Genomic DNA, 27,175 nt, shown 5'->3' on the forward strand with positions numbered 1-27,175 from the left:
GACAGGGCCAAAAGATGGCACACTGGCCCAGGGATTCTCTAGGACCTTTAAAAGTCTAAAATCCAATTATCTGAATTTTAGGTCCTAAAATGAATTAAAAATGGATTGAATTTGGAAGTTAATGTAAAAGCCTCTCTTTTAATGTGCTTTGTTTTTTTTAAGGTAATAATACTCAGTCACTGATACTTCATTGACTTCATGTTCATGGATGCCAATTGCAAGATGCTAATGCTTTGGCCAAATTGTTATTCTGACTTAAAGTAATGACCCAGATTTTCAAGATTTGCGCATCCCAGAGTCCTACTTCTGTTGCTGTCCTTGGTGTTGTGTCTAGTAGGACTAGCTGGTAGCTATCAAAATATCAACAGGCTGGTGAACTCCTGTGTGCCCTGAAAGATGTCGTTTTCATATGAGCTTTGTAAGGTAACATTAATCAGGGTGTGTTTTGTAGTATCACATCTCCTGCCATTAGTTTGTTCATTGTTGGAATCATTCGTCCAATCAGACATCTCCATTTTTACTTCCACACCTTGTAGAGCAGTGGGAGTCAACCAACCAAAGCATCCCAGCAACAGCAGCAACAGCAGCAGCAGCAGCAGTCGTCCTCGCCCACCCTGCTGTCAAGCCCCAACCAGACCAGCTGGGAGTCCCGACCCCTACCAGCCCCGGCGCGACCCAAGGTCAACAGCATCCTAAACCTGTTCGGCCAGTGGCTTTTCGACGCCGCTCTGGTCCACTGTAAGCTCCACAGTGGGCTTAGCCGAGACCCCAGCATGACGGGTAAGAAGCGAGTTTCAGGCCATGGCTAAATAGCATTTCTGTTTATGCATGGGCAGGTGGGTGTTTCTGTCGCTGTTCATTAGTATGTGTTTTTGTGGAGTTCTCTGTGTTTTTTGGTGTTTGTGTTCTTTTTTATTACTGTATGTTGTTGGGATATCCTTTCCTTTTTTCACCATTTTCTCTGAAACTTGTTTGTGCCTTTCTGTGAGTGGAGGGCTTGGTTAGAAGTGGCGTGATATGAGATTTTCATCTGGTTTACTTTCCATTTACATCTACCGACTATTGAAACCTGGCTAATACTGCATATATTCTATAACCGTTCTGTTAGGACTTCATACAGACTCATTTTATCGACTGTATGGGATAAAATAAAATCATTAGAGGGAACAATAGAATATATTGTGTTTGAAACAAATTGGCATATCATTGGCTTTCCATTTATTTTTCTCTTTTTGATGTAGTGTCCTGCACGTGTCTACCTTGTCTGATTAATGTTAGAGTTTTTACAGGGTGAGAAAAAAAACAAACACAATTCATGTCTGATATGAATTGACCCATAAATATTGGATCTGCTTTGATTTTGTGTCTCTCCACTATTTCTGTTATCTTGCAGCCTCTTTTATCCAAATTCTCCTTTCTTATAAATCTTGTAAGTAGGAACGGCAGCTTTTTTCCTCACTTGATTTGCGTTTCCTGACAAATCTTCCTGCTTTTTTTTATTTTTTAGTTGAGTTATATCATGGTCATCGCCATTATTATTATTACCATCGTTTTCTGTTCCCACTTCTTTGTCATATAAAACGTTCACCAGCGTTCTCTCAGCGTTCTCCAAAGGTGATGGAATGGGTTTCACCAACTGACCACTTGTCTCAACCATAATGTTGCCAGTTTGTGACAACACCACCTTATTTTTTTTTTAATTCTTTTTTTTTTTTTTAATTTAAAAAGTTTTCATTTCTCCTTTGGGTCACACTAATCCTTATTATTCAGTTTGAGACCCCTTAGAGTCAGCATTAATGTTTTGATTGTTGTGATTGTTTTTTTCTTTGTTTTGTCTGTTCACTTGAGTTTGATATTATTGGTTTGGTGCCTCAATGCATGAAATGAATGTTTTGTACCTTGAGTGACGGTCATAAAATTGCAATGGCATGGGAGCTGACACAGGGATTTTGCTTTGTGGTCTTGCAGGAGAGAGTGACTGACATGTTTTATTACCCACACACCACACTTAGATATGTTTTTTCTAGTGATAGCTTTATGGCAAACTCTTTGTGTCAGGCCTCCCTTTGTTGAATGCTTTTAAATGGTGTGAGTGTGTGTTTGCAGTCATTGAAATCTCTTGTTGTGATAGTGATTAAATGTCTGCTTTATGATCATTTCTTTTTTTTAATAGTACTGTTTTCCTTCATTATAGTGTGCATATAGCAGATATGTCTATGTATGCCCATTAATCATAAATGCATGTTTTACTAATGAACATTTTCCAACCAGGCTGCTTTCATTCTTTCTCTCTTTCTGCTCTCTACAGCGATAGCCACTCAAGTAGGTCTTGAGCTGAGGAGGAAGGGATCCCAGTTGTCCACTGACTCCATGGTGCCCAACCCCATGTTCGACACTAACGAGTTCCCAGAGAGCTATGAGGCTGGACGAGCTGAGGCCTGCGGGACTCTCTGCCGTATCTTCTGTAGCAAGAAAACTGGAGAGGAGATTTTACCTGTCTACCTGTCCAGGTAGCCCTTTTTTTGGCTGTACTTTAACCCATAAAGACCCAGTGCTACTTTTGTAGCAGTTCCCAGATGAATTTTTCTGTGGTCAACCTTTCAAGTGTTTTAGCACCATTTATTATTATACAGGGTGTCCACAAAGTCTCTTAACAATTTAAACAATGTATTATATGTTAATCAGATTTGTTCTATGTACTCAGTGGTTATCAAAGTTTTTAATCACATTGTGGGATCATGTGCAATCGAATCATTGATCCATTTTCCTTCAAAGAGAAAGATCAATAGCTGCAAATGTTTACCTTGACCTTTTGATTAAATATGTGGCACCACAACTGGATGACCTTCAACCAACCAATATTTTCCAGCAAGATAGTGAGTGCATGGTCTATGTGGTGCACATATAGAGGTGTATTAATGAGGCAAACAAAACTTCAATATCTACTTTTCATTTTGGAATTTCCACAGATATGCCTATTTATTTGCTTTTCTAATAAATTTGTTAAATTGTAAAGAGACTTTATGGACACTCTGTGTTATCCTCTCTGTATTGTGCATTTTTGCAAAACAAGTGAAAATGTCCTTGACGAGTACCCTAAATACATTTCATAGCCTTTACATTTTCACTTTTACTGCATTAAGCAGTTGGAATCAGTACTTTCACTTTGACCAGTGTCTGTTTTAACACACGCTCTCTGTACTTGCACTTGAGTAAAGAATTTATGTTCCCCTGCCACCTCTTGTCTACGCAAGTACACATACTACAGCAACACTAATGTGTTCCAATTCTTCTTCATCTGCAGGTTCTACATGGTTCTCATTCAAGGTCTCCAGATCTCCGATTTCATCTGTAGACCAGTTCTGGCTTCTATCATTCTCAACTCTTCGTGTCTCTTCTGCACTGACCTGAAAGGCATCAATGTTGTGGTGCCCTACTTCATAGCTGCCTTAGAGACTATCGTACCAGACAGGTCAGGCAGTGTTTAAATTCATTTTTCTATATTTTTCATTTTTTTCGATGTTATTCTGCAGTCTAACCACAAAACTCTGATTTTAAGTATATTGAAGTCCTTTTACTTTCTCTACCAGGGAACTGTCCAAATTCAAGATGTATGTAAATCCTACTGACCTGAGAAGAGCATCCATTAATATCCTGCTCGCCATGTTGCCATTACCACATCACTTTGGGAACATTAAATCAGAGGTAATATCACAGGTACTTGGTTTTTTTGGGGGGTAGTTTTGCTTCATGGATGTTTTGGGAACCTTAAAGACTAAAAGGTTCTAGTGGTTTGCTCTCAACATTGTGAATTATGACCTGTGCTTCAATATTAAGCATACAGCCTAAAATTGTTTAAATCAGTGATTCTCATCTTATTAGAATTCAAACCAAGCACTTTTAGTTTTGAAGAATATACTGGTAAATGTATTTACTTTGTCATAAAGAGTTGTTTCCAAAATATACACTTTTCCATCCCTGCAGGAGAACATTAATCACATTTATAATAAACCAATATTGTAACTGTATACTGTTGATTTTTAAAAGTATGAATACTTACACTTACTTAGACACACAAAACACACACAAATTTACACCAACAAAATAGGCTGTTTTTATTTAACACACAATTGTGGAAGCTTTACAATGCTCATTTGTGTTTAAGCTCTTTGCACTGCAGTTAAATTGAATTCTCATTGATTTTAAGTTTTATGGGGTCTCTCTTAGAACCATCCTGGAGCTAATTCTGTTCTGTCAGAACACGGTCCCACTTGGAAACATCATTAGGGAAACTGAAATGATTTCAACTGTTTCACTGAAAATTAAAGGCTGGATGACAAAGAATAATCCAGCTAATTACTCATAAATTTGAGTAACTGTAGTTGGTCACTTTAAGGAAGGCCACCTTACCCTATATGTGAAGTCACATGATTCTTGAGAATGTCTTGAGAAGCAGATTACTTATTTTGATAAAAATAGATTGTATCAGTTAAGAACCATTTCTAAATCTGCACCAGTATCATCATACCATGATATTGAAAAAATAATCAACTGCGCTATAACATCATGACTGGACTCTTGATTATCTTGCCTTCAGATGGTCCGTAATGCAGTTCCAAGGCTGACGGGTCCTTGAAAGTGCAACTACATCAGCCCAGTCCTAGCCTCTTTCCATTTGCTTCACAAGTACTTTACAATTCAATTTTAGACCTTGCTGATTGCATTCAAGGCACTCAATGGTCTGGACCCATCTTATATTACAGACCATTTTCAATGGCAGCTTTAATCTGACAGCAAATCTCTTTTGCCCGTCCCTCGGCCACAACTACAATTATATGGTGACAGATATGCTATTACTATTCCATGTATAGGCCGAAAAAAAACTTGTCATGCACTAGACTTTGTAGCCAACTAATGTTTCAGTCTGTCATCAAGTATGTAGTGTTGTATTCTTCATTTGTTGTTTGTTCTGTTTTTTTGTGTGTTTTTATTTTGTTAGTCTATATTTTAATGTCCTTTTGTGGAACACGTTGATGAGCTCAAGCTGTATTTACCTATAAATAAACTTGACTTACTTAATTGTAGGTTCTTCTGGAGGGGAAGTTCAATGAGGAGGATGGGTGGCCTCATGACCAGCCTGTGTCTTTTTTGTCCTTGAGGCTACGTCTTGTCAATGTCCTCATAGGAGCCCTGCAGACCGAGACAGACCCCACCAACACGCAGCTCATCCTAGGTAACTAAAGGCTTCTGCATGTGCTCAGTAGTCATTATATCCTTCTGTATATTGTGTATTGGTTGTACTTTTTTTCACAGCAGTTTTTTTCCTGTTAGGCGCAATGCTGAACATTGTCCAAGACTCTGCACTGTTGGAGTCCATTGGTGCACAGACTGAAACAGTAAGCGTGTTGTTTTCCATTTGAATTATATTTGGTGGTGTTAATTCTTTCAATGCCATGGGCCGATTAAATCGGCTTTACGAATACAACCTTTAAAGTGCCACGGGCCGATCAGATCGGCTTTGGAGAACACGCCATATTTGTGTACAAACAAACCATCCACCCCCATTTCTTTCTCACATTTCAATGACGTTCTTTCTGTGTCCCCCTTTTGAGACCAGACGGGAATTTGAGGTCACGCGACCGAATAAATTATGCAAGTTACGATCAATAATGAATCGGCTGCGTCCGGTGCATTTTGAATCTAAGTAGCAATCGGTCGGATGTTACCGAGCGGTTTTTGACCAAGGAAGAGCTCGCGTTTCGTTTTCTGCTTGGGAAATTTTATGAATGAATTTATGAATGAAATCATATGCAAATTAGATGGCCATTTTGTAGTAATATCGTAAACACAGCGATCTGTCAAAACAGTCCCATCTGCTAGAAAATGAGTTCTGATGACGATTCAGACTTCGATTATAAAAACGACGCGAAATACTGAAAAACGGCCAAATTCTGTGGCACTTTTAAGGCTTATTAGCCCCTTAACTGTCTGGCACCGAAAGACTTAAAAGCACTAATGTGATGGATTTTCATATATATTTTTTTTCATGGCAGGGGAGTATAGATGGGAGCCACATGACAGTAAGAAGCCAGAGTCACAGTCGCACCAACAGCGGTATTAGTTTTACCAGCGGAGGCAGCACTGAGGCCACCAGCCCAGACTCGGAGCGTCCTGCGCAGGCATTGCTTCGGGATTATGGTAAGCCATACAAGATACTGAACTCCTTATTTTGAAAAAGTATTCTCCTGCTTGGTGACTGCTCACCGTCTTGCCACCTCAGTGTGAAAAACTTCACAAATTAACAGTTATGTTCTTTATAGCTAACGTGGTTAAAGTGGTATGCAGAGTTAAGAAGCGCTGGGTAAAATGTCTTTGTAGGTGATACCAAAGTGATTTGCTGTGATTTAGTGCTGTTTGACAAAGGCTGTGTGGAGTGCCTAGACTGACTGCATTTTCTTCTTTAATTTACTATGTACTACTAATGGAAATGTTTCACACATTTCACTTTTTTCTTGGTCGGGCTGAGCGATGTATGGCTAAATAAATGTAGTATTCTGTGATGTGTCAGTTGAGGACACTGGAGCTGACCAAAAGATCATATGATGATCTTTTTAGTTGACCTACAGTATAACATGTTTTCATCTCATTATCTCTAGTTTCTGGGGGCTTAGGCAGTGTGTGATGGCTTTGTACTGTTATCTGACTAGAATTAGTACACTTTGTTTAATTTTGGTCTGAATTTATCACAGTATTTTGACACTATCTAGATGAAGTAAACAAACACACCCACATTCTCCTTTATGTACATTGTGGTGTTTTATTTTGTCGAGTCTAATGAACTTTTGTAATGAATCAATAATACTAGCACAATGACTCTTAAGCATCTGTGTAAATGAGACTTAGTGCATGTTGGATATCGAAAGCTAGACCCACAGCTCCTAAGACTTATGATAATTCTTTATCATTTTTTTTTTCAGCAGTACCAAAACAACACATTAAACAAATTAATTTGGACTTAATTCGGACTTCGTTAATTCGGACTAAAATTTAGCTCATAAATGCAGATAGAGGCTAAAGTACCCGTGAACAGACGTAAATGATCTCACTAGCCTAGGGATGTGTGCTACTGATATTAATGCTGCAAGCTTATAGGTTAGTGTGACACTTGACATTACATCTGTCAATACTGGACCATTTTACAACAAATGTCAGTGAAGAAGGAACGTTTCCCAGTTCTCTTGGTAATTTTTTAATGGCATTTTCTTTACCATCCCCATAAAGAGTATATCATCTGACAAATTATGATTGATAATAGTCTAAGATCATGAGATTACCCAGCCCTTCCTACAGCTAAGCACCTTTTTTTACTGAAGTCATACTCATGGGTTTCTAGCTGGAAAAGGAGAGTGGTGTGGATCATGTAATGTGTTGATGTGTGGCTGTTGGACTATTAGGACCGACATTAATGTAATCCAGCCATCTGATTACAGTCTAGGCTTGCGCTGGCCTATCACCACATTGCCATTGGCAATGCATTTTCCTGGTTGGCGAAGTTGTTTTCAACCCGTGTAGCCACAGTGGCGAAGGTATTTTTTAGTAAAATCAACCAACTTACATCTCTGATCGAAAATGTCCGAGCGATAACCAAGGAAAATAACAAATGCGGTCTCCACTACTGAAGAGTGCTGCCGAGAGCAATTGAACTCACCTGAACGTTTCTGATTTTTTACGAATTTACACTGCACACAGAGGGGTACGGAGCGGTGCAGACCACCATCAGCAGAAGTGAAATGGCTCATTTCTATTTTCTCTACCTGCAGAAGCTTCGCTTTTAAACCTTACCAGCGAAAATGCTGCAATATTAGTATCACATTAGTGTTACCTCTGTCGTCTCCATGTTTGTTATTACTGACTTTCTTCTTCTTCTTCTCAAAAAACTTTACTCTTCTTCATGGTATTTGTCCAGTATGGTTAATTCATAGCGGCGCCCCCTGGTGGATTAATTGAGAAACGCTCATTCCAACAAATTAAATGTCATTAGCAACACTTTTTTCCAGTCAGACTAATGACAACGGCAATAAAGCACATTTACAAAAGGAACTAAGAACTAGAATGGGATTATTAAGTACTAGTATTGGTACCCGGTATCGGCAAGTACTCAAAAGTAAGTACTTGTACTTGTACTCGTTCTAGAAAAAAGTGGTATCGGTGCATCCCTAATGTATGGTATCATACTCAGAGGTTTTACTTTGAATTTTTTTATGATCCGGAGCCTCGTTTGTTGGAATGTGATGATCGGATCCTTCACTAGCCCAGTTACGGTCCTTTACATCATCATTGCACCTTTTAATAATGAACAAAATGAATTTTTTGGAGAAATTTTACAAAATATATAGGTTTTCTGGCTTAGAAAAATATATTTTTTTACTGAATACAACTATTAACGGAACAATATGGATCATGATCATGTAGAAAATCACATAAAACAATTACCTGAATTAGCACTCATTAGAAGTTGGTAAGATGCTGTATGTATATTTTTAGCCAATAAAGTCTTGTGTCTTATTTATAAGTCTATCATTTATTGTTTTGTTATACATTGGATTAGAAATAAAAATAGTTTAGATGAAAATGTTGACTTAAATTAATTTTTTATGATTTTTTTTTTGTATGAAACTGAAGCCAGATTGAACATATTTTTAAGCTGAAAATGCACCAGAATGCAGGAAAAAGACTTCATTTTTCCTAAAATTTCCTTGGGGAGCCATGCTCGTCGCCGCGGTTCGCTACGCACCCTGCTGCAGGGACCCAGACTGGCTGTGGTTTTTTGTGGCTACACTCATTTCTACTAGTGTAGCCACAGTGGCTGTATCTTTCATTTTCCTAGCGCAAGCATAGACAGTGTTCATTTTGGGTCTTTCTATTCCTGAGGGGAGTATTAAGGGAAAAATAAAGACATCATGTGAATGCCACATTTATATAATACTCTTTGAGCCATTACTACTATCACCTCAATAGGGGAAAAAACATCCCACTTCTGACTCAGAGTTATCAGAAGTTTCTCACAGGCACTGTTAGCATTTAGCAGTATTTTATCACTACCTGCTATTGTTTGCTTTGTAACTTTGTCTTGTATATATCCTACTGTAGCTGTAGATGTTAAGTAACCTGTATTACACAAACTCAGTGAAAAGCTTTAAGTGTTTCAGAGCTGGACAGGGCCCATAACTGAAGATACAACACAAAATCCCAGGTGTACTGTCTTGTGCTGCAGGTGTAGCGAGTAAAAGGATACTTTCTTTTTCACTTAAGGTGCTTGTAAGGTCCGTATTTTATGTGGTCAGTGTAACCACAAAGTTAGACTTACAGGGGGGTGACAAATTAAAGGTCTGAATAATAATCATTAGCTCCTAGTGATCAGCAAATTTAGGCAGCATTGTACATTTTTGTGTTTGTTGTCAGGTGTGTCATGTAAAAATGTCAGCATCTCTCAGCCCTCTTTCTTGGACATGACTTAACTCTAATTATTGCTGTTTGCTGTGCCAATTTCATACTTTCTAGCAATGCATGTGGTCAGCTGCAGGGCAAATCAGCTAACTGAGCATTCAGTTTCTTTTCCTGTGTAGCTTCCTGTAGCCCTTGTGGAATGTAGCTCTAACATGGCGGTACTGTTGCCTTGCTGTGCTGTGCTCTTTTCTCTGCGGTGTTTGGTATTTTGGGGTGTTATATGGTCTAGCTCTTCCAGATACGGCTGCAGGCCTGCTGGTGCGCAGCATCCACCTGGTCACCCAGAGGCTTAACTCCCAGTGGAGGCAAGACATGAGCATTTCATTGGCTGCTCTGGAACTGCTGGCTGGACTCGCCAAGGTAAGACTGCAGTGTCTAAAAACCCAGCTAGATAGTTTTAGTCTTCCTTTTTATAGCTCTACCCTCCAATACTCTCTTAATTTCATTATGATATAACAGCCTCTTGATGTCACACTCATGTCCAGGTGAAGGTCGGTGTAGACTCTGCAGACCGTAAACGTGCCGTCAGCTCTATATGTGGGTATATTGTGTACCAGTGTAGCCGTCCAGCTCCTCTTCAATCTCGAGACCTCCACTCCATGATTGTAGCTGCCTTTCAGTTTCTCTGCGTGTGGCTCACAGAACACCCTAACATGCTGGATGAAAAGGTAACTACAATACTAAGACTGTTTTAGCTTTTGGCTACATTAGTTAAGGGGTCCTGCAGACTATTATGTGGAACTTGGGATTCATCATACTCATGTTTACAGTAACAATTCGCTGATACCAATGGTATTTAACATAACAAAACAGTTTTAAAATCTTTAAGGTTTTTATTGCATGTGAATGAGGGAATTCAATCATACAGATTAATGAAACAACTTTTGATAAAACACTACAGAAAACTGGTGGCCACAGCTGATGTCGTCCTCTTCTCCAGTAATTGATGTCAGTCAACGACAGATTATCTAATGACACATTTCTAAAAATATATTTATAATTTATTTTACAATATTTTTTTCAGATCCATAAATAAATAGACTACATGTAAACATTATTTGATTATTTAACACTCTTATGGACAATAACAAGTGGAATTACCAGACATTACATTTAAAAATGAGTGAAAGCATATGAAGTAGACAGGAAGTATATCTTTTAAAAATGTTGTTCAATTAATTCTAAATAACCAATGTAATATCAAAATCAACCTGAACATTCAAATGTAAAAGAGAGATAAACAGATGATTTTTTTTTACTTAAATAAATAATCTACACTTCTGCTCAGCATGTTCCCTTTTTGTTGTTTTTTGTGTTAGGATTGTTTAGTAGAGGTGTTGGAGATTGTGGAACTGGGAATCTCTGGGAGCAAGTCCCGACAGGAGCAGGAAGTTCGACATAAAGGGGAGAAGGAGCACAACCCAGCTTCGATGAGGGTGAAGGATGCTGCTGAAGCTACTCTGTCCTGGTGAGACTCGAAGTTTACATGCACCACGTCAGTCTCATGTATTTCAAATTCACTGAAGTTTTTCTGTTTATGAGAGTCTGCTGGAATGAGTCAGCATTTGTATGACGTGTATGACGCTGGCTGTGCACTGCAGCTAGCATGCAGTGAGGCCTTCTTCTTATCTAGAAGCAACCATATTGCATCTTGCACCTGGACTTGTTGCACACAAGGGTTCACTGTTCAACGCACAGTAATGTTGATATTGTCTAAGAGGTTGAAAATTATTTTTCAACATTGTGGCTAACATTACATGGTCCAAACAAAAAGCTACAGACACAAAAGTTAGGCAAAGACAGGTTGCTTTAGTTCAACTTTGTAGCTGTTCATCAGTGTATTTGTTCTTCTCTGCTGCTACAATGACCCATTTTCCTCAGTTTGCCTGCTCATCTTCCACACACTGCACAGCCGGTGATTAGAAAGCAAAACACACTGTACTCTTTGACCTAGTTTATCACCACGTTTATGCTGTTGCTTATGTTGCTGTGGTGTTCCCCCAGTATCATGCAGGTGTTGGGAGCCTTCCCCTCTCCTAGTGGGCCTGCCTCCACCTGCAGCCTGCTCAATGAAGACACCCTCATTCGCTATGCCAGACTAAGTGCCACAGGAGCCAGCAACTTCCGCTACTTTGTCTTGGACAATTCGGTCATCCTTGCCATGCTGGAACAACCCCTTGGAAATGAGCAGAGTCAGTAGCTCACAATCTGGTTCAACTTGAAATAGGTTTAGAATAATATTATAAGAAAAAAAATTGTTCTGTGGTTTTGTGCAATAATCTTGGCACTCGGAGGAAGCCAGTGTAGAGGTGTTTTACCACTGATGGCCACAAGAATATGTTTCTCTGTTGGGAAAAATGGCAGCTTCACTCAAAGTTAAAATATATTTTCATTCCACTCCCATTCTTCTTGTTAGGACAACTTATTGCAACACTGTAAGCATTGTGCTCACTAAGTTTGTGGTAGTGTTAACTCACCCATCCCTTGTCCTAATGCGATTTTTTTTTTAAAAGCCAAGATGTTGACTTCCAAAAAGTAAACTTGATGTCTGAAAATGGTAGTCAAGGTACCAGTGGATGACACCAAGGTGCTTACATCCACCTTTTTTATAGCCTTATGTTTCTGTGGTTATTTTTAGTTTTCAACTAGTTACCTCATTACCTGACAAGTACAATACCAGTTCTGTTTTCCCATTTATGAATAAAGCTTCTGTCTTCGCAGATCCCAGTCCATCAGTGACAGTTTTGATCCGAGGCACAGCTGGTAGACACGCCTGGACCATGCAGCTTTTCCACCAACCCAGAGGAGCACGGGCCAATCAGAGGGTGAGATCAAACTGTAGATTCCACAATCATAAAACGTCCCAGTACCAAGTCCTAACAACTGCTACAGAATTTTTTTTATACCCCCACCTGCCCCAGCCTAGAGGGTTGGGATATATAGAATTCTGTCCAGCGTTCTCTGTCCATTCGAGATTTTTGTCCAACCCATTTCTCAGACACTATTCACCTGATTCTTTTCACATTTGACACATGTTCTTTACATGTGCCTTTCTCTCAATTTTTGCTTTTTTTTTTTTTTTTTAACAAATTTTTGTAAAAGATTGAAAGTGAAGACTCTAAATGTATCCCTGGGTTGGCAGGGTATCAGTGAGCAGGAGGGGCAAACTGTTGTGCGACCGAGCATGGGTAGTTATAAGCTCTGCTTACTTTTTCACTTGTTTCTTTTGTATCTGTGATAACCCAGTTCTCCTCTATTCATTTCTCTCCTCCCACAGCAGGTGTTTGTCCCTGAGGGCCGTCCAACACCTAACAGTGATGTGGGAATCAGATACAACGTCAAGCAGAGGCCATTTCCCGAAGAGGTGGATAAAATTCCCCTTGTCAAAGCTGATGTCAGTATTCCTGACCTGGATGATATTGTCAGTAAAGAGGTAAGAGACTGGTGTCTTGGTACAGACTGTTTTTAGTTCTGTATGAAATCAGTCTTTCACAGGGTACAAGCTAAAACAGCGGTATTAGATAATCACTCATATTGTTTATTATTATACAAACTCAGGTGTGTTGTATGGGCTGGCAGGATGATACAACCTCAACAAATACACTGATGAGTAATTACCACCACGTGAGTTTTTGAGAGGTGAAAGGTTAACTGGGTGTTGGTCAAATCGTCTGGTTTGGTGACAAGTATGATTCACTTTGGGGTGTGTCCAGTGTAATAGCCTTTCAGTTAACATGACTTTTAATGTAACCATGTTGTCTATGACAAAATGAGGCATTAACCACTGACCCTAAAAATTCAATCAGTAATAGTTCCATTAAACTCTATAGATGAGAGAATCTGAAATATGAATCTGTGTGGACATCACCAGACCAAAGTGAGACTGATAAACTACCATCAGAACTTCTGTATAATCATGATATAGAGAGTGATACTTATATCAATGAGTCAGTAACAGTGATGTCATTAGGCCTGGGTACTAGACAAAAATGACTGATGCCATACTTTAGCTTTGTTATCAGTTCCTTAAAACTTTTTTCCCTGACCCATTTATATCAAATGGCATGACTTTTTTGATTCTCAGTTACCTTAGCTTTTCCTTTTGTACCACAAAAGTATGCAAGTAGTAGTATGCAAGACTGTCTAGTTTTCTGTCATACAAAGCATGTTGCTGTGGCATGAGAAAAATTAAACATGTAATGTTTGAATGGGACTGTGTATTCTAAAACCATGAATATGCCTGGACACTAAAACTCAAATCTTTAGTACCTTTAATGTTTTATTCATAGAAACTTGTGGTACACAGTTCCCACTCCTGTGGAAGTGGTCAAAGCCTCACAGATGGAGGATTTATTGGGGGGACTACTGTATTGGATTGCATTGTTTTTACATATGTACTTGAAATGGCACGTACATTTCACATTAAGTGATTGTTTTAAAGCCCATGTTATTTGAGTTATATATTGATCAGCAGTGACTCTTTCCGTATTAACTTTGGGGTGGTGGCTGCACTCTATTTCTATTTACTTTTAGTGGATTCATGCTGAATTTATGCTTATGAGTGTCTTTTATTATCTGCAGTATTTTCTGGTCTTTGTACATAATGTCTCTTCGACTTCTTTTTAGCTGGAAGTTCAGCATGACAAGCTTCGTGTTCTGATGAGTAAGCAGATAGAGTATGAAAATGCCTTGGAGAGGCACAGCGAGGACGTGTGGAAGTCCAAGTCTTTCCCTGACCCACAGACGGACTGCAAACCCCCTCCACCCTCACAGGAATTCCAGACCGCTCGCCTATTTCTCTCTCATTTTGGCTTTCTTTCTCTGGAGGCGCTCAAGGTCAGAGTTTTTAAAGGCTTGGTCCAAAACTGTTCTGCCAACACTAAATATTATAAGAGGTCATCTCAGAGGTCTTCAGTGGAATTTATTCTGGTTCCCATGTCATGTTATTCAGTATTCTCTATGCCAGTGGTTCCTAACCTTTTTTCCTTTAAGTCCCATACTTGTGTCCGAGACCCCCCCCCCCATATGCGAGCGTGACAACATTATTGAATACTGCGATAACAATATGACTTACAATATTTAAATATTTTATGTTTTTCTTCACCCTGCTTGCTTTCAACATACAGGGTGGGGAAGCAAAATTTACAATATTTTGAGGCAGGGATTGAAAGACAGTGTATGACCAATTAGTTTATTGAAAGTCATGAGAATTTATTTGCCACAAGAAAATTTACATAATAGAAAATATTTTTATTCTATGTGTCCTCCTCCTTTCTCAATAACTGCCTTCACACGCTTCCTGAAACTTGCACAAGTGTTCCTCAAATATTGGGGTGACAACTTCTCCCATTCTTCTTTAATAGTATCTTTCAGACTTTCTCGTAATAGTTTTGCTCATAGTCATTCTCTTCTTTCCATTATAAACAGTCTTTATGGACACTCCAACTATTTTTGAAATCTCCTTTGGTGTGACGAGTGCATTCAGCAAATCACACACTCTTTGACGTTTGCTTTCCTGATTACTCATATGGGCAAGAGTTTCTGAAAAGGTATGGATAATAGTGTTAGGTATGATTATGACATCAATATATGTTTGGTTTCAAAACAATTGACGCAGTGCCAGCTGAGAAAAAACAACTAAATGTTCATTGTAAATTTTGCTTCCCCACCCTGTAGACTGATGCAGACAATTAAAAAAGGAAATGGATTATTTTTATTGGGAAAAATGCAGCTATGTCTGCAATGGTGGCCATAAGTCACCTTGCCCCCTTAAAATATTTTCTGCTACTGTAAACAACATTAAATTGGAATAAATAAAAACCTGAAAACAACTTAAAGCATTCAAATTTTGTAATAAATGTAAACATAATCATTTAACTCCTACTGCAGTGTCTCGACTTAAACTGGTAACCTTTTCCTAACCACTAATTTTTTGAGCCAAGAAGGTGTTGCAGAATGGGGTCTTGTTTGCCTCGCTTGACTCACTACCTTCAGCCATCACAGTGACTCTCCACACCCAAAACACCTTGTGCTTAATTGGCTTGGTAAGTGTTGATGTAACCATCACCCCTTGTCTTGGTTCGGGGTCCAAACAAATCCAAGATGTGCAACATACAAAGCAAATGGCTGAGTGGCTAATAAGCTAAGATGCTAACGTTCACTAGCACCAAACTTCCTTATTTTCTTAGTTGCTGAATACTTGTATCTTTACTTATCAGCTCCATCCTCTACCTCTACACTGTATTATTACATGTGAAGTGGTAGAATGATAACTGGATGTGTTTTTTGGACTTGGGGACATCTGAGAAAATAAGGAAGTTTGGTGTTAGCGAATGCTAGCATCTTAGTTAAATAGCACCCACTCCATCTGCTTAACAGGATCTTTATGTATCCACATGATATACATTAAAGCTTTAATGAGGTGTTTCCACATCTTCATACTTCATATTTTGTTAAACAGTCCTTTATCTGTTCTTTCCAGTTCAATGGAAAGTAAATGAAGTGATAATTTACGTCCGTCCACAGCGGTCTTCAAGAACTTGGGACAAAACATGATTGAACGACCACAGAACTAACACGGTTCAACACAAGAGTTCAAACCCTTTTTCTTCCGCTCAGACACATCAGAAAAGCAGTTTGTTGTGTTTAAAAAAAAGTCACCGGTTCATCCATTTGCATTGTAGGTTGCACAACTTGGATTTGTTTGGACCTGGAACCAGTAAAACAAGTGACGGTTATGTCATCACCTACCATCCCCATTTGGTATGGGGCGGGCTTCTTGGGCAGCATGACAGCATCTAATAGGCCCTATACTTGGACATTCAGAGTGTGAATGCACACCACATAAAATGTAGGCTATGTTTATCAAAATTTAAGTAATCTTTGTGGTATGTCTATTACATGGGTTGATATCACGATGACAATAAATTTTCAATATATTATGCAGCCCTAGTATATAAGTATTTTTTGTTTAACATCCACAAATAGAATTTTCACAACTTGTAACCTCAATGCAGACAAAGCCAATACGGTCTTTTAGTCTTTTAGTTTGCATTGGTATTTAATGATTATTTATTGTTGATTATTTAAATGCATTTATTCGTAGTTGCTTTCAGTGATCCTGTATTTGTGCACTGATTTATTTATGTTTGTCACATTGCACTTTGGATGTGGGCTGATGTCTGTGGTAAGCTGCAAATGAATTGCCCGTATGGGATAAATAAACTTTTCTGAATCTGAATCTGAAAGCCTTGTGCCCCCCTTGGGATCTCTTGGGGAGCACACACCCCAGGTTAAGAACCACTGCTCTATGCAAATTAGACTTCTTTATTTGATTTTTGAGTAATCTGATCTATTAATAAAACATCCTTCTCAACACACATCTCCTCAATGATGACTGACAGGAGCCAAACAACAGTCGTCTACCTCCTCATCTGATTGGCCTGGAGTCGTCTTTACCTGGTTTCTTCGATGACATCAGCTACCTGGATCTGCTTCCCTGCCGACCATTTGACACTGTCTTTATTTTCTATGTGAGGGCTGGACAGAAAAGCAGCCATGAGGTGAGACTGAAAATAGTGCAATACATGAAAATTAGTAGACTTTGTATTTCCTTTTGGAATCCTTTGTGGATTCAAAAGGGACTTTACTTCAGTTTGAAAAATCTGTTGACCATTTTCAGCATTTTAGTGATTCCCTTTTATCCAAATACATCATGTATGTGGCTGTGTGAATTGAATTTGTGCACTCATGTTATCAGATCCTGAAGAATGTGGAGTCGTCAAGTAGTGTCCAGCCCCACTTCTTGGAGTTCCTGCTGTCCTTAGGCTGGCCTGTGGATGTAGGACGCCACCCAGGGTGGACAGGACACCTGGATACCAGTTGGTCTCTCAACTCCTGCTCTGACACCAACGATATACAACAGACAGGTAAAATGCACCAAATAGTCTATGCACACAGTAGAACATTCATGAAATCTAATCCAATCCACTTTATTTATATAGCACATTTAAACAACAAGAACATTTCCAAAGTGCTACACATAGAATTGTAAAAACCTCAATGAAGGGTTTGCTGCAAGTTCATACACTCGGTGAAATAATCAGTGTGCATGAAACAGTTGCTGAATGTAAGCAAGTTTTTTTGTGCAAATGCTGTAAAAACAGCACTGGACTGATAAATCAATAAAATACTACATATATGTATATGTGTGTGTATATGTATATATGTGTGTGTGTGTGTGTGTATATATATATATATATATATATATATATATATATATATATATAATCAGTCTTCTGACAGCAGACTCATACTAATTGGCTCTTTTGCAAGCTATATGCAGTGTCCTGTTTGGCAGTGTCATTTTGTAAATTTACAATTATTACCTCCGCCAAGGAGGTTATGTTTTTGCCAGGGTTTGTTTGTTTGTCTGTCCGTTCGTGTGCAACATAACTCAAAAAGTTATGGACAGATTTGGATGAAATTTTCAGGGTTTGTTGGAAATGGGATAAGGAAGAAATGATTAAATTTTGGTGGTGATCGGGGGTGGGGGGGCCCACAGGGGGGGCCACTGATCGTTAGTGTGCAACATAACTCAAAAAGTTATGGACAGATTTGGATGAAATTTTCAGGGTTTGTTGGAAATGGGATAAGGAAGAAATGATTAAATTTTGGTGGTGATCAGGGGTGGGGGGGCCCATGGGGGGGGCCACTGATCAGCCTTGGCGGAGGTCTGCGCTCTCCGAGTGCTTCTAGTTGCTATTACAATGTGTCTGTGTTGTACATTGTATTCCATGGTGTTTTGTCCAGTTAAAGAGAGTAATTTGTAGATAAAGATTGTTATGTAAGATTGAAGTGTAGTAGGGTACACAGTTAATGGTCTCCTCTCAATACAGTTTGCACAATGCTGTGGAGACTGTGCAGTGAAGTGAAAGTGAAATTATCAACTTTGATACTCTCGTTACTACTATCTTAGAGTATGATGATGTGGAAAATCTGTACCTTATGAAAAATTACAATGGTATATCAGTTCATCTGGTGTATTACCCCACACTATATATGCAGATAGGCAATTATATATGAGGTCTACCATAATAGCCTTAGGTAATAGTCAGATTTGTAGGCTAACTAGTTAGAATGGTAATTAAAGCTATCCACAACAGCATCCTTACTTGTTGACATTGTATTTCATAATATCAGCAGCTTTGATTGTTGTAAGTAAAACTAAATGCATGTTCTCTAAATAACTTTAGAAGTTTCAATTAAACATTTAATCACTACACTAGAAATATATTACAGATGTTCTAAATCCAGTCTGTCTATTTCAAAATGAACATGGCAGACATATACAACATCATTCAACCCAGGACTAATGAACATTTGCAGTTCATGTGTGTTGGGATTTCAGTTATAGGGCCTGTCAACACTTTGTGTTTTTTGTTTATTAGTTTTGGTTTTTTTTTAATCATATTACATATTCCACTAGCGTCCACTTTACTCTGGCGTTTCAAAGTCACATTACTCAGAATGCACATGACTGGGACAACACTCTTCATTTGTCACAGGAACAGTGAGCTTGTGTATATCATTGTAACAGTGGATATCTGCAGTACATGTCCAGTGTGTGCATGTAGATATCAGGACAGAATCAAATCAGTGTGCAATTCTAACTTATTTTGAATGTTCTTTTTTTTTTTTTTCTTTTTGTTTTTTGGATCACCTGAATTCTCCTGCAGAAGAAGCAATGACTCCTGAGGACACAGGAGGCTCAGTGTTCAATGGAGAGAAGAAGGTTTTGTACTATGCTGATGCTTTGACGGAAATTGCCTTTGTCGTCCCGTCTTTAACAGAGAATTCTGGTCAGTAACCCTGTAGGTCGATTAAATATGATACATAATCATTAGTGGATTCAGAGCTTCTAAAGCTTTTCCTTTGCTGTTCTCAGAGGAGTCATCAGTACACAGCGACTCCACCGTGGAGGCAGACGCCAACTCGGACCTCATGCCTGGTTTACTCAAACAACCCAATCTCACACTGGAGCTATTCCCCAACCATTCAGAAAATCTAGAGTCTGTCAAAAAGGTAGGAGGAGCTTGTAGAGGTGGAAAGTAAAGTACAAATACCTTATCAGTGTATTTAAGGGGCATTTTCAGGTATCCTTAATTTACTAAGCTGTTTATTTTTGTGAAAATTGTTATCCTTCAAAACACAAAAACAATGTTAAATGGGTAAATCATGTAAAATGTCAATTGTGAAAATGTCATCAGTGACATAAGTTAAAAAGGATATCAGTGGTAATGTAAAAAAAAATGTAACAAGATGAAAACACATGTAGTCTCAGATTTAACAATTTTATGCTTATTTTTACATTAGTGCTATCTGACAAAAAACAAATCTGAGATGTAACAAGAAAGAAATTATGATAAGAAATGAAACTAAAAGTAACAAGAGGCTGAGTGGAGAAAGGGTATGATAATGTTTCAACTTCTCTTAGTGACATTGAAAACTGATTTGCACATGGGAGTGAAGTTAATGTTCGTAACTTTTAATATATATATTTTTTTAAATCTGATTTAAAGTTAATTGTCTTCTTTGAAAATGAAGTTAATTTTTTTGCACACTGGAGAGAAATGTCCTACAAAGGCCTACTCTTCACTTGATGCTTTGAGTGCCGGAGCCTGTAGTTTTTCATTTTTAAGGCAGTAGTGGAGTTGAATCAGTTCTGCCACTTCTATCAGTCCTTTTTTAAGACCTTTATGTCTGCCCACTTATGTAGAGAATGTGTGCACCTTTGCTGCCTGTGTTCAACAGTATATTGGTAAGAATATTCACTAGTGGTGGTCACTCCAACTTTCAGCTGAGTCCTTTGGTGAAGAACAAGAGGTCGTCAACAGGAAAGTCTTTCCCACCTCTGGGTCCTGAGACAAAGGTGTTTGTGGTCTGGGTGGAACGCTTTGATGATATTGGTGAGCAAGTCTTTTAATCTTTGTCCTGCTTTATGTTTTTGTCTTTTGCACATTAGGGCTGCAACAACTAGTTGACAAATAGTCAACGGCAAAATTAGCCGACAAATAATTTGTAATTTATACTACAACACTTTTTTTTTTTTTACGAAAAATGCTTACTTTATTGCTGAGTGCAACTCTTGAATATTTAGTTGTTTTTTTAACTAAATTTGTTAGGCACTGTAGTTGTGTACAAAATGCACTTTTGTTTAAGGGAAACAAAGTATTTTATTAGCACTTGCAATATTTGTTGAATATTGAATTGAATATTTGACAAACAAACTTCGATATGCATTTTAATTGTGCACAAAATGTTCTTGTTAAAGGAAAGAACATTTATTTTATTGCAGCAATAAACTTAAGAGCCACTGATTTTTTTTTTCTTCTTGCTGTTCATAATCGGACTTAGTTGTTACAGTAGTCAATGACTTTTTGACTATCGAATTAGACATTAGTTGCAGCTCTACTGCATATAACAGACAAATCAGCTGTAAACGTTATTTTAAACCAGTGCTTCAAAAATAAAGCAGTTTAACACTCAAAAGACCATTATTACAAGGGAAAAATTGATTAATTTTAATTAATCACAGCCAACTGTTGGATTAATTTATTATTTTTTTAAATTATGTAATTACGGGCCTACTCTTAACATTAGGCACATAAAATTTCTTCGTTTGTGTTTCTAGAGAACTTCCCATTGTCCGATCTCTTGGCGGAAACCAGCACGGGTTTGGAAGCAAGCATGAGCAACAGCACGTCCTGCAGGTACTGTGAAGCTGGCACCAAAATGTTTTTGCTAGTCAGTTGGAGGAGAGCACGGTAGACAAGCTGTTTTGGTCAGGTGCTGACGAGCAACAGATCTGCAAAAATAAACAGCATGCACATGGGTGTGCATAACGAACAAGCAGCTACAGAGCCAAAAACAGGAAGTCTGACATATACAGCGCGTGCAAAAACAGGCAAGAAAGGAGTTGCATTACAGAGGTGTGACCACAATTAAGAGTGTGAGGGTGCAACAATAAAGCCACTTACAGGAATATTCAGCATATGCCATGGGATGTTTTGACACTTGCTTGTTTTGTGTTAGTTGTTATTGTGAACTTCTTTGTATACATAAAAGGGGCATTTGCATGTATTGATACTAAATACAAGCATCAATTGTTCATTTAGTAAATTATGACCTACATTGTTATGTCTACAAATTTGGTTGTGATTAAAACCTTACACTTAGTCCAAGCATTTTTAGTGCATCCAGCAGTGGTTGGGCCTGGACATCAAACCATGTATCATGATACATGTACCATATATCTTAATTATAAATGGTGTTGCTGTCAATAGATCTCATTATGTTTCATAAATGCCAAAGCCTAATAAATAAGCATTACAGACACAACATAACGTGATTATTAACAAAAGCTAAGATTAAAACAAAAGCTAGCAGTGAAGACATAGTTTTGGTAACAGTGTAGCTTAAATTTCTCACCACCTCATTATTGAGTGAAAATTGAAAAATGGCATGTCTGTTGACACACTCACAGGCTAGTTTGCACTAAAAGAGGAGTGGCTAAGTCATGCATTTTTTCATCCTACCCTTTTCAGCTTCTACAAACAAAGGCTTTCTTCATAGTACCTGGGAAAACAAAAACACACACTATAGCTAAACTAAAGCTAGACAAACCTCAAAATAAAAATAACTGAACATTTCAGCATTATAATAACACAGCTGTGTATTTGTAAATACAGCTGTCATAGTTGAAGACATTCTATAAACTCAGAAGTGGAATAACAAGTTGAGGCCTGTTACCTACTCTGCTGTTTTCTTCCTGCCCTGTGTTTGCGATGGGCACTGCAGGTCAGGGTTACTAGAGAAGGACGTTCCTCTGATCTTCATCCACCCTCTGAAGACGGGACTCTTCAGGATCCGGCTGCACGGAGCTGTGGGTAAATTTGGCATGGTGATCCCCCTGGTGGACGGCATGGTGGTCAGCCGCAGAGCTCTAGGTAACAGAAACAGAACTCCATTTTGATCTGACAGTCTTTAATGCATTAAAAAGTTGTCCGCAGAAAATGCATTAAGATTGATGTTTAGTGAAGTGAAATAACATGCAAACATTAATATTTTAGTTGTAATGCACTAGACACATACTCCCTTTAGTTCATTAGTATTTTAATTTTTTTTTTTTTTTTTACTTAAAAATAAAATTGTTTGCTGCAAGTATGTATAGGTAGTCACACTGAACTAATGTCACACTGCTTGTAGGCTACACATGCTTTCAGGACTGTGCTTTCATTAAAGACTATCAATAGTACTATTCTTTTATTGTCAGTGTACCTTGAAAGCAATTGACTTCATGCATGAATCAATAAGAGGAAAATTAAGAAAATCCTCTGTGGGATTCATGAAATGTATACTCACAGCCAGGTTTCATAGGATGTTGATGACCTGCCTGGAAGAGCACGCTGCACGGGAGGCAGAGTACTTATAGTATGTATGGATAAAGGCCACCTCCTGCTGGGGCTGAGGACTAATGAGTAGTGTCATAAGCCTCGATCACATTCATTAATAAAAGTGAGATTTATGTTGAAAGGCCGCCTGTCTCCAACTTAATCCGGCTTCATACCCAGCACACTGTGCAGCACAAGGACTCAAGGATATTATTTGGAAGTTTAGTGGAATTCAGTCAGTGTTGCAGGGATTTTAGTCTAATTTTATCCTTAATGCAGGATCCAGTATGTGACTATAGAGGCTTTAAAGAGAATTCACCTACTACATTTGAGAGTAAACTACAGTTAATATCCCTGTAACCACTAACATGTAGCAGTGACGTTGCAAACTACAACTTAACCCGTATATGTCACAAAATGTCACTTACTGAACCATTAAGCTAGGCCTAATTATTATTAAACAATGTAAAAATGTATGTATTTTTACAAATTTTCCATTTTAGATTAAATCTGTGAGTATAAACAGTTCATGCAATAAGGTCCAAGGACTGTCCTGCTTTGTGTTGCCCTAGTGGCCAGTAGATGGTGTAGTTTAATCTCAGATATTGAAATGTAGCTGTTTTTGTAATAAAACTGTATTAGATTTTTTCTTTGAGTCGAGGTATTTTTCATGCATTTGCTCATGACTATTTATTTTGCTACTCATTTTGATAAAAAATGTTCATAAAATGGGTATGAAAATACATTTTCGAAATTAATATTCCAGTAATTTAGCTGGTGACATGAACCCATGCATACTCTTGTTAAAATTTATTATATATATATATATATATATATATATATATATATATATATATATATATATATATATATATATAAATGGTGCTTTTGAAAAAAAGCCCTATTTCAGAATATCCAAATAGAATTAGTATGTTTACTGGACATCTGTCAAATTCAAGTTTTTCATGTTTGTAACATTAGTGGATTAGTGGGTTATTAAAGAATGTGATACACGCATGCTTAATGATCACATCCGATTGGTTTATTTCGTTCTTTCAGGGTTTCTCGTGCGTCAGACGGTCATCAATGTGTGCCGACGGAAGCGTCTGGAAAGTGACTCGTACAACCCTCCTCATGTGCGGCGGAAGCAGAAAATAACTGAGATTGTCCAGCGTTACCGCAACAAGCAACTGGAGCCCGAGTTTTACACCTCGCTCTTCCACGAGGTGGGGGAGGGAAAGCCTCACCTCTAACCCCCCCTCCTCTCCCCGTCCTGTCCTAACACTGGCTCACAAGCGCACACAACACGCACACTCTTATGCTATACTCATACACCATTTACCACACATGCATACACACACACACACACACACAGAATCTTTATATTTATACTGTACTATTTTGTTATTTATATGAATACATATATCAACACTGTCTGCCTTTGACTACGAGAGCAAAGTGTCAAAAACCATGCCAAGGTGGAAAAAGCTCCATTTCTATGGTGCAGCCGCTTGTTGAAGATTTGAACGACTCTAGTTCAACAGTGACTGTCTCTCCTCATTTAGATTCACGCTTTGTGGCTAAAAGAGTTTCTGCTTTGTCTTTAACTGCAATACAATAGTTCCATTGTTGGCCTTTCTGAAACTGTAAAAAAAGAAGTTTGTCCTTTAAACCCTGTGATATGAGTTAATGTCACAATGATTTGATAATACAAAGTGTGTCTAAAAATCCAGATCTGCATATCTGATTTTGTTTTAATCAAAACAAGGCTTGCGGTCGGGTACTTGCCAAGGAGATAAATATTGTAAAAAAAAAAAAAAAAAAAATTGCTTCAAAGCAGGTGGTTTAAAGAGAGAAAAGACTATCAAAAGAGCGTAATCTGATTTTATGACAAATTGTCATTTCCATTCCTGCTAAAGTCTTCCTTCTTATTTGGCCGTGGCAGCAGCTGACTGAGCATGCAGATACTGCTGTTTTAGAGTTTGGGATTTTCCACATACATAGTGTTGTTTTACTGTATTTTGATGGGTTTAGGTTTTTTTTTTTGACACAGACTTTGTCTCTGTGCCAGTCTGAATGTCATCTCATCTCATGTCTTCAGACACTGCACTGTTCGTGCGTGTGTGTGTATGTGTGTGTGCGGGTGTGTGGTGAGCCTCATGTATGCTTGTTCAGCCAGTCATTGACACTACAAAGAGTCCCACTGACTCAAGAACCCCTTATCGATGGCATTTACAACTGAACTCTGTCACTTTAAGCAAACGATAAATCTATTTCAGTGTCATAACCCTCATTATTTTACTCCTTACACGAGAAACTTGAGTTTACTGATAATGAAAGCAGTTACAGACCTTCTGGAGTTTGCAGGGCTAATAGAAAATGAACACAGTGATTGAAGTTTTGAAGTCGATACCAAACAGAACCATAACACAGTTGAAGTGTCTTGCTCTTCCAAACAAATATATGGTTATTGATTACAAGGCCAAAATACTCAGTGTAGCTAACAGCGTTATATATGACTTGCTTTTTGGCTCATCAAAGCTGTAGTTTTTTTTTGTTAGTATTTTTTTTACTCGAAACCCAGAAGGAGACTATTGAACTGCTAGTCGAATCCAGCTTAATGAGAGGTTTTGCCTTCACACATGTTTTAGTAACTTTTTTTTTTGCTTCACTTTTGTTTACTAACTGTACTTTGGTTTTGATTCAAGCCCTCTCTCACTGTCTTGCCTGTAACAATGTGAATTTATTTATCACAGCAATGGAACAGGGCAACCACCTCTCGTTTTCTTTGTTATATATTGGAAAGTCTTAATGCACTGAGCACATTTTTGTTTATTTTCTATTCCCTTTGGTTACTTTTACATGTCTTTTTGTACTTACAACCCTGCTGAAGGAAGAGTTTTATCTTGTGAACTATGAATGAAGAAGAGGCATTGTTGAGTTTTTAACCTATCATGTCTAACTGTGTGACTCACTTTCTATGACTGTGCTTTATGCACATGCCTTTTTTTGGAAGGAAAAAGTACATTAAATATGCTTCAAAGAAACTACACACAATCAGTCATACATTGTATCTTATGTTACTCCTCTGATGTTTGATCATATTTAAGGATTGCCATGTACAGAAGTGGAGGGTAATATGTAAATATATGATAGTGTAAGGCATTTACAAGTTGTTTGTTGCATTCCTCATCTGAGATGGCAAGAAGTTATGTATGTATGCAATTCTGTGTGGAAGGATCACCATGGGTATTGAATGTAACATGCATCAATTAAAACTATTATTGACATTTTAATTTCTCACATCCTAATATTTGACTTTTTTTCAGATCATGTATAAAAGATCAAAATAAGTCCATGTTTACTGTTTTATATGTCTGACATGTTCTCATTAGCTCCAGAAGACAGACTTTAGCTTGACACCATATTTAAAATGGAACTGATACTTACAACTAAACTTGTATTCACAACACAGTCATGTACATTAGCCTATGGTGTTAATAACAGGATGTACTGTAGTTTGAGGTGTATGTAGTTCAGACACAGGGTGAGATGTGTGAAAGTAGCCGTTCGTCCAATGTTCTGTAACTGGAAATTGTAATAGTTCTGCTATAATGACATAAATATCTGTTACTAACAGGAACTATCAATTTTACACAGAAATATATCAAAATGCCCTTTCATTACTGACACCAATGCAAATGAGTGTTTGTTTTCTTGTTTTTTGATTGGCTGAAAAAAAGTACCCATTATCCAATCACATCCTAGATCACGAGACACGTGAAAAATTTTGTCCACCTGATAAAAATAAAAACGTCTCGTCCTTCGTCGTACATGAAATATTTGATATTAACTTGTCGAGGAGCATTTTGTTTAACACTGGCTTCACAGCTGAAGACTGCACCGCTGCCTGCATCCAACAGAGGGAGACCTGCCCCTTCCTACGACAGCATTTGGCTGTACGAGGTAAATACGTGTTATTTAATAATAATACCACGAAAGTCTACAAAGTGTTGATACGCGCTTTAATTTTCCGTCAGTTTTTTTTAACTAGCATAAATTTTTGTTAGCTTCTTATAAATAAATTAACTTTACCGCATCCTGTATTTGAGCCAGACGTTAAAAAATGTAAAATATAGGAAATATTTTTATTAGACTAGTTGATAAAAAGGTTGGCAAAGTAATAAAAGTTTGTTGTCAGTAGCAGTTTGTTAACT

General features: G+C 38.0%; 1 protein-coding gene across 6 annotated transcripts in view; it reads left to right on the top strand.

The window, feature by feature from the left end:
- LOC115422098 (Ral GTPase activating protein non-catalytic subunit beta) overlaps positions 1-26,254 on the top strand; it is a 40,123-nt gene extending 13,869 nt beyond the window's left edge. Inside the window, exons 10-33 of one of the 6 annotated variants that reach the window (XM_030138168.1) lie at positions 537-780; positions 1,394-1,429; positions 2,309-2,510; positions 3,305-3,472; positions 3,591-3,705; positions 5,086-5,233; positions 5,332-5,396; positions 6,054-6,198; positions 9,737-9,867; positions 9,993-10,175; positions 10,827-10,975; positions 11,512-11,699; positions 12,229-12,332; positions 12,785-12,940; positions 13,066-13,131; positions 14,134-14,343; positions 16,911-17,069; positions 17,267-17,435; positions 19,245-19,367; positions 19,454-19,590; positions 20,366-20,474; positions 21,200-21,278; positions 22,366-22,514; positions 24,018-26,254. In XM_030138168.1, coding sequence (XP_029994028.1) covers positions 537-780; positions 1,394-1,429; positions 2,309-2,510; positions 3,305-3,472; positions 3,591-3,705; positions 5,086-5,233; positions 5,332-5,396; positions 6,054-6,198; positions 9,737-9,867; positions 9,993-10,175; positions 10,827-10,975; positions 11,512-11,699; positions 12,229-12,332; positions 12,785-12,940; positions 13,066-13,131; positions 14,134-14,343; positions 16,911-17,069; positions 17,267-17,435; positions 19,245-19,367; positions 19,454-19,590; positions 20,366-20,474; positions 21,200-21,278; positions 22,366-22,514; positions 24,018-24,211 — 3,429 coding nt within the window. In that variant the 3' untranslated portion in view covers positions 24,212-26,254. The remainder of the gene's footprint in view (positions 1-536; positions 781-1,393; positions 1,430-2,308; positions 2,511-3,304; positions 3,473-3,590; positions 3,706-5,085; positions 5,234-5,331; positions 5,397-6,053; positions 6,199-9,736; positions 9,868-9,992; positions 10,176-10,826; positions 10,976-11,511; positions 11,700-12,228; positions 12,333-12,784; positions 12,941-13,065; positions 13,132-14,133; positions 14,344-16,910; positions 17,070-17,266; positions 17,436-19,244; positions 19,368-19,453; positions 19,591-20,365; positions 20,475-21,199; positions 21,279-22,365; positions 22,515-24,017) is intronic. The other 5 variants (XM_030138173.1, XM_030138169.1, XM_030138171.1 and 2 more) reach the window with 5 other exon arrangements.
- The last annotated feature ends 921 nt before the right edge of the window (positions 26,255-27,175 follow it).

This window comes from Sphaeramia orbicularis, chromosome 7 (assembly GCF_902148855.1).
Source record: "Sphaeramia orbicularis chromosome 7, fSphaOr1.1, whole genome shotgun sequence".
NCBI classification, from domain to species: Eukaryota; Metazoa; Chordata; class Actinopteri; order Kurtiformes; family Apogonidae; genus Sphaeramia; species Sphaeramia orbicularis.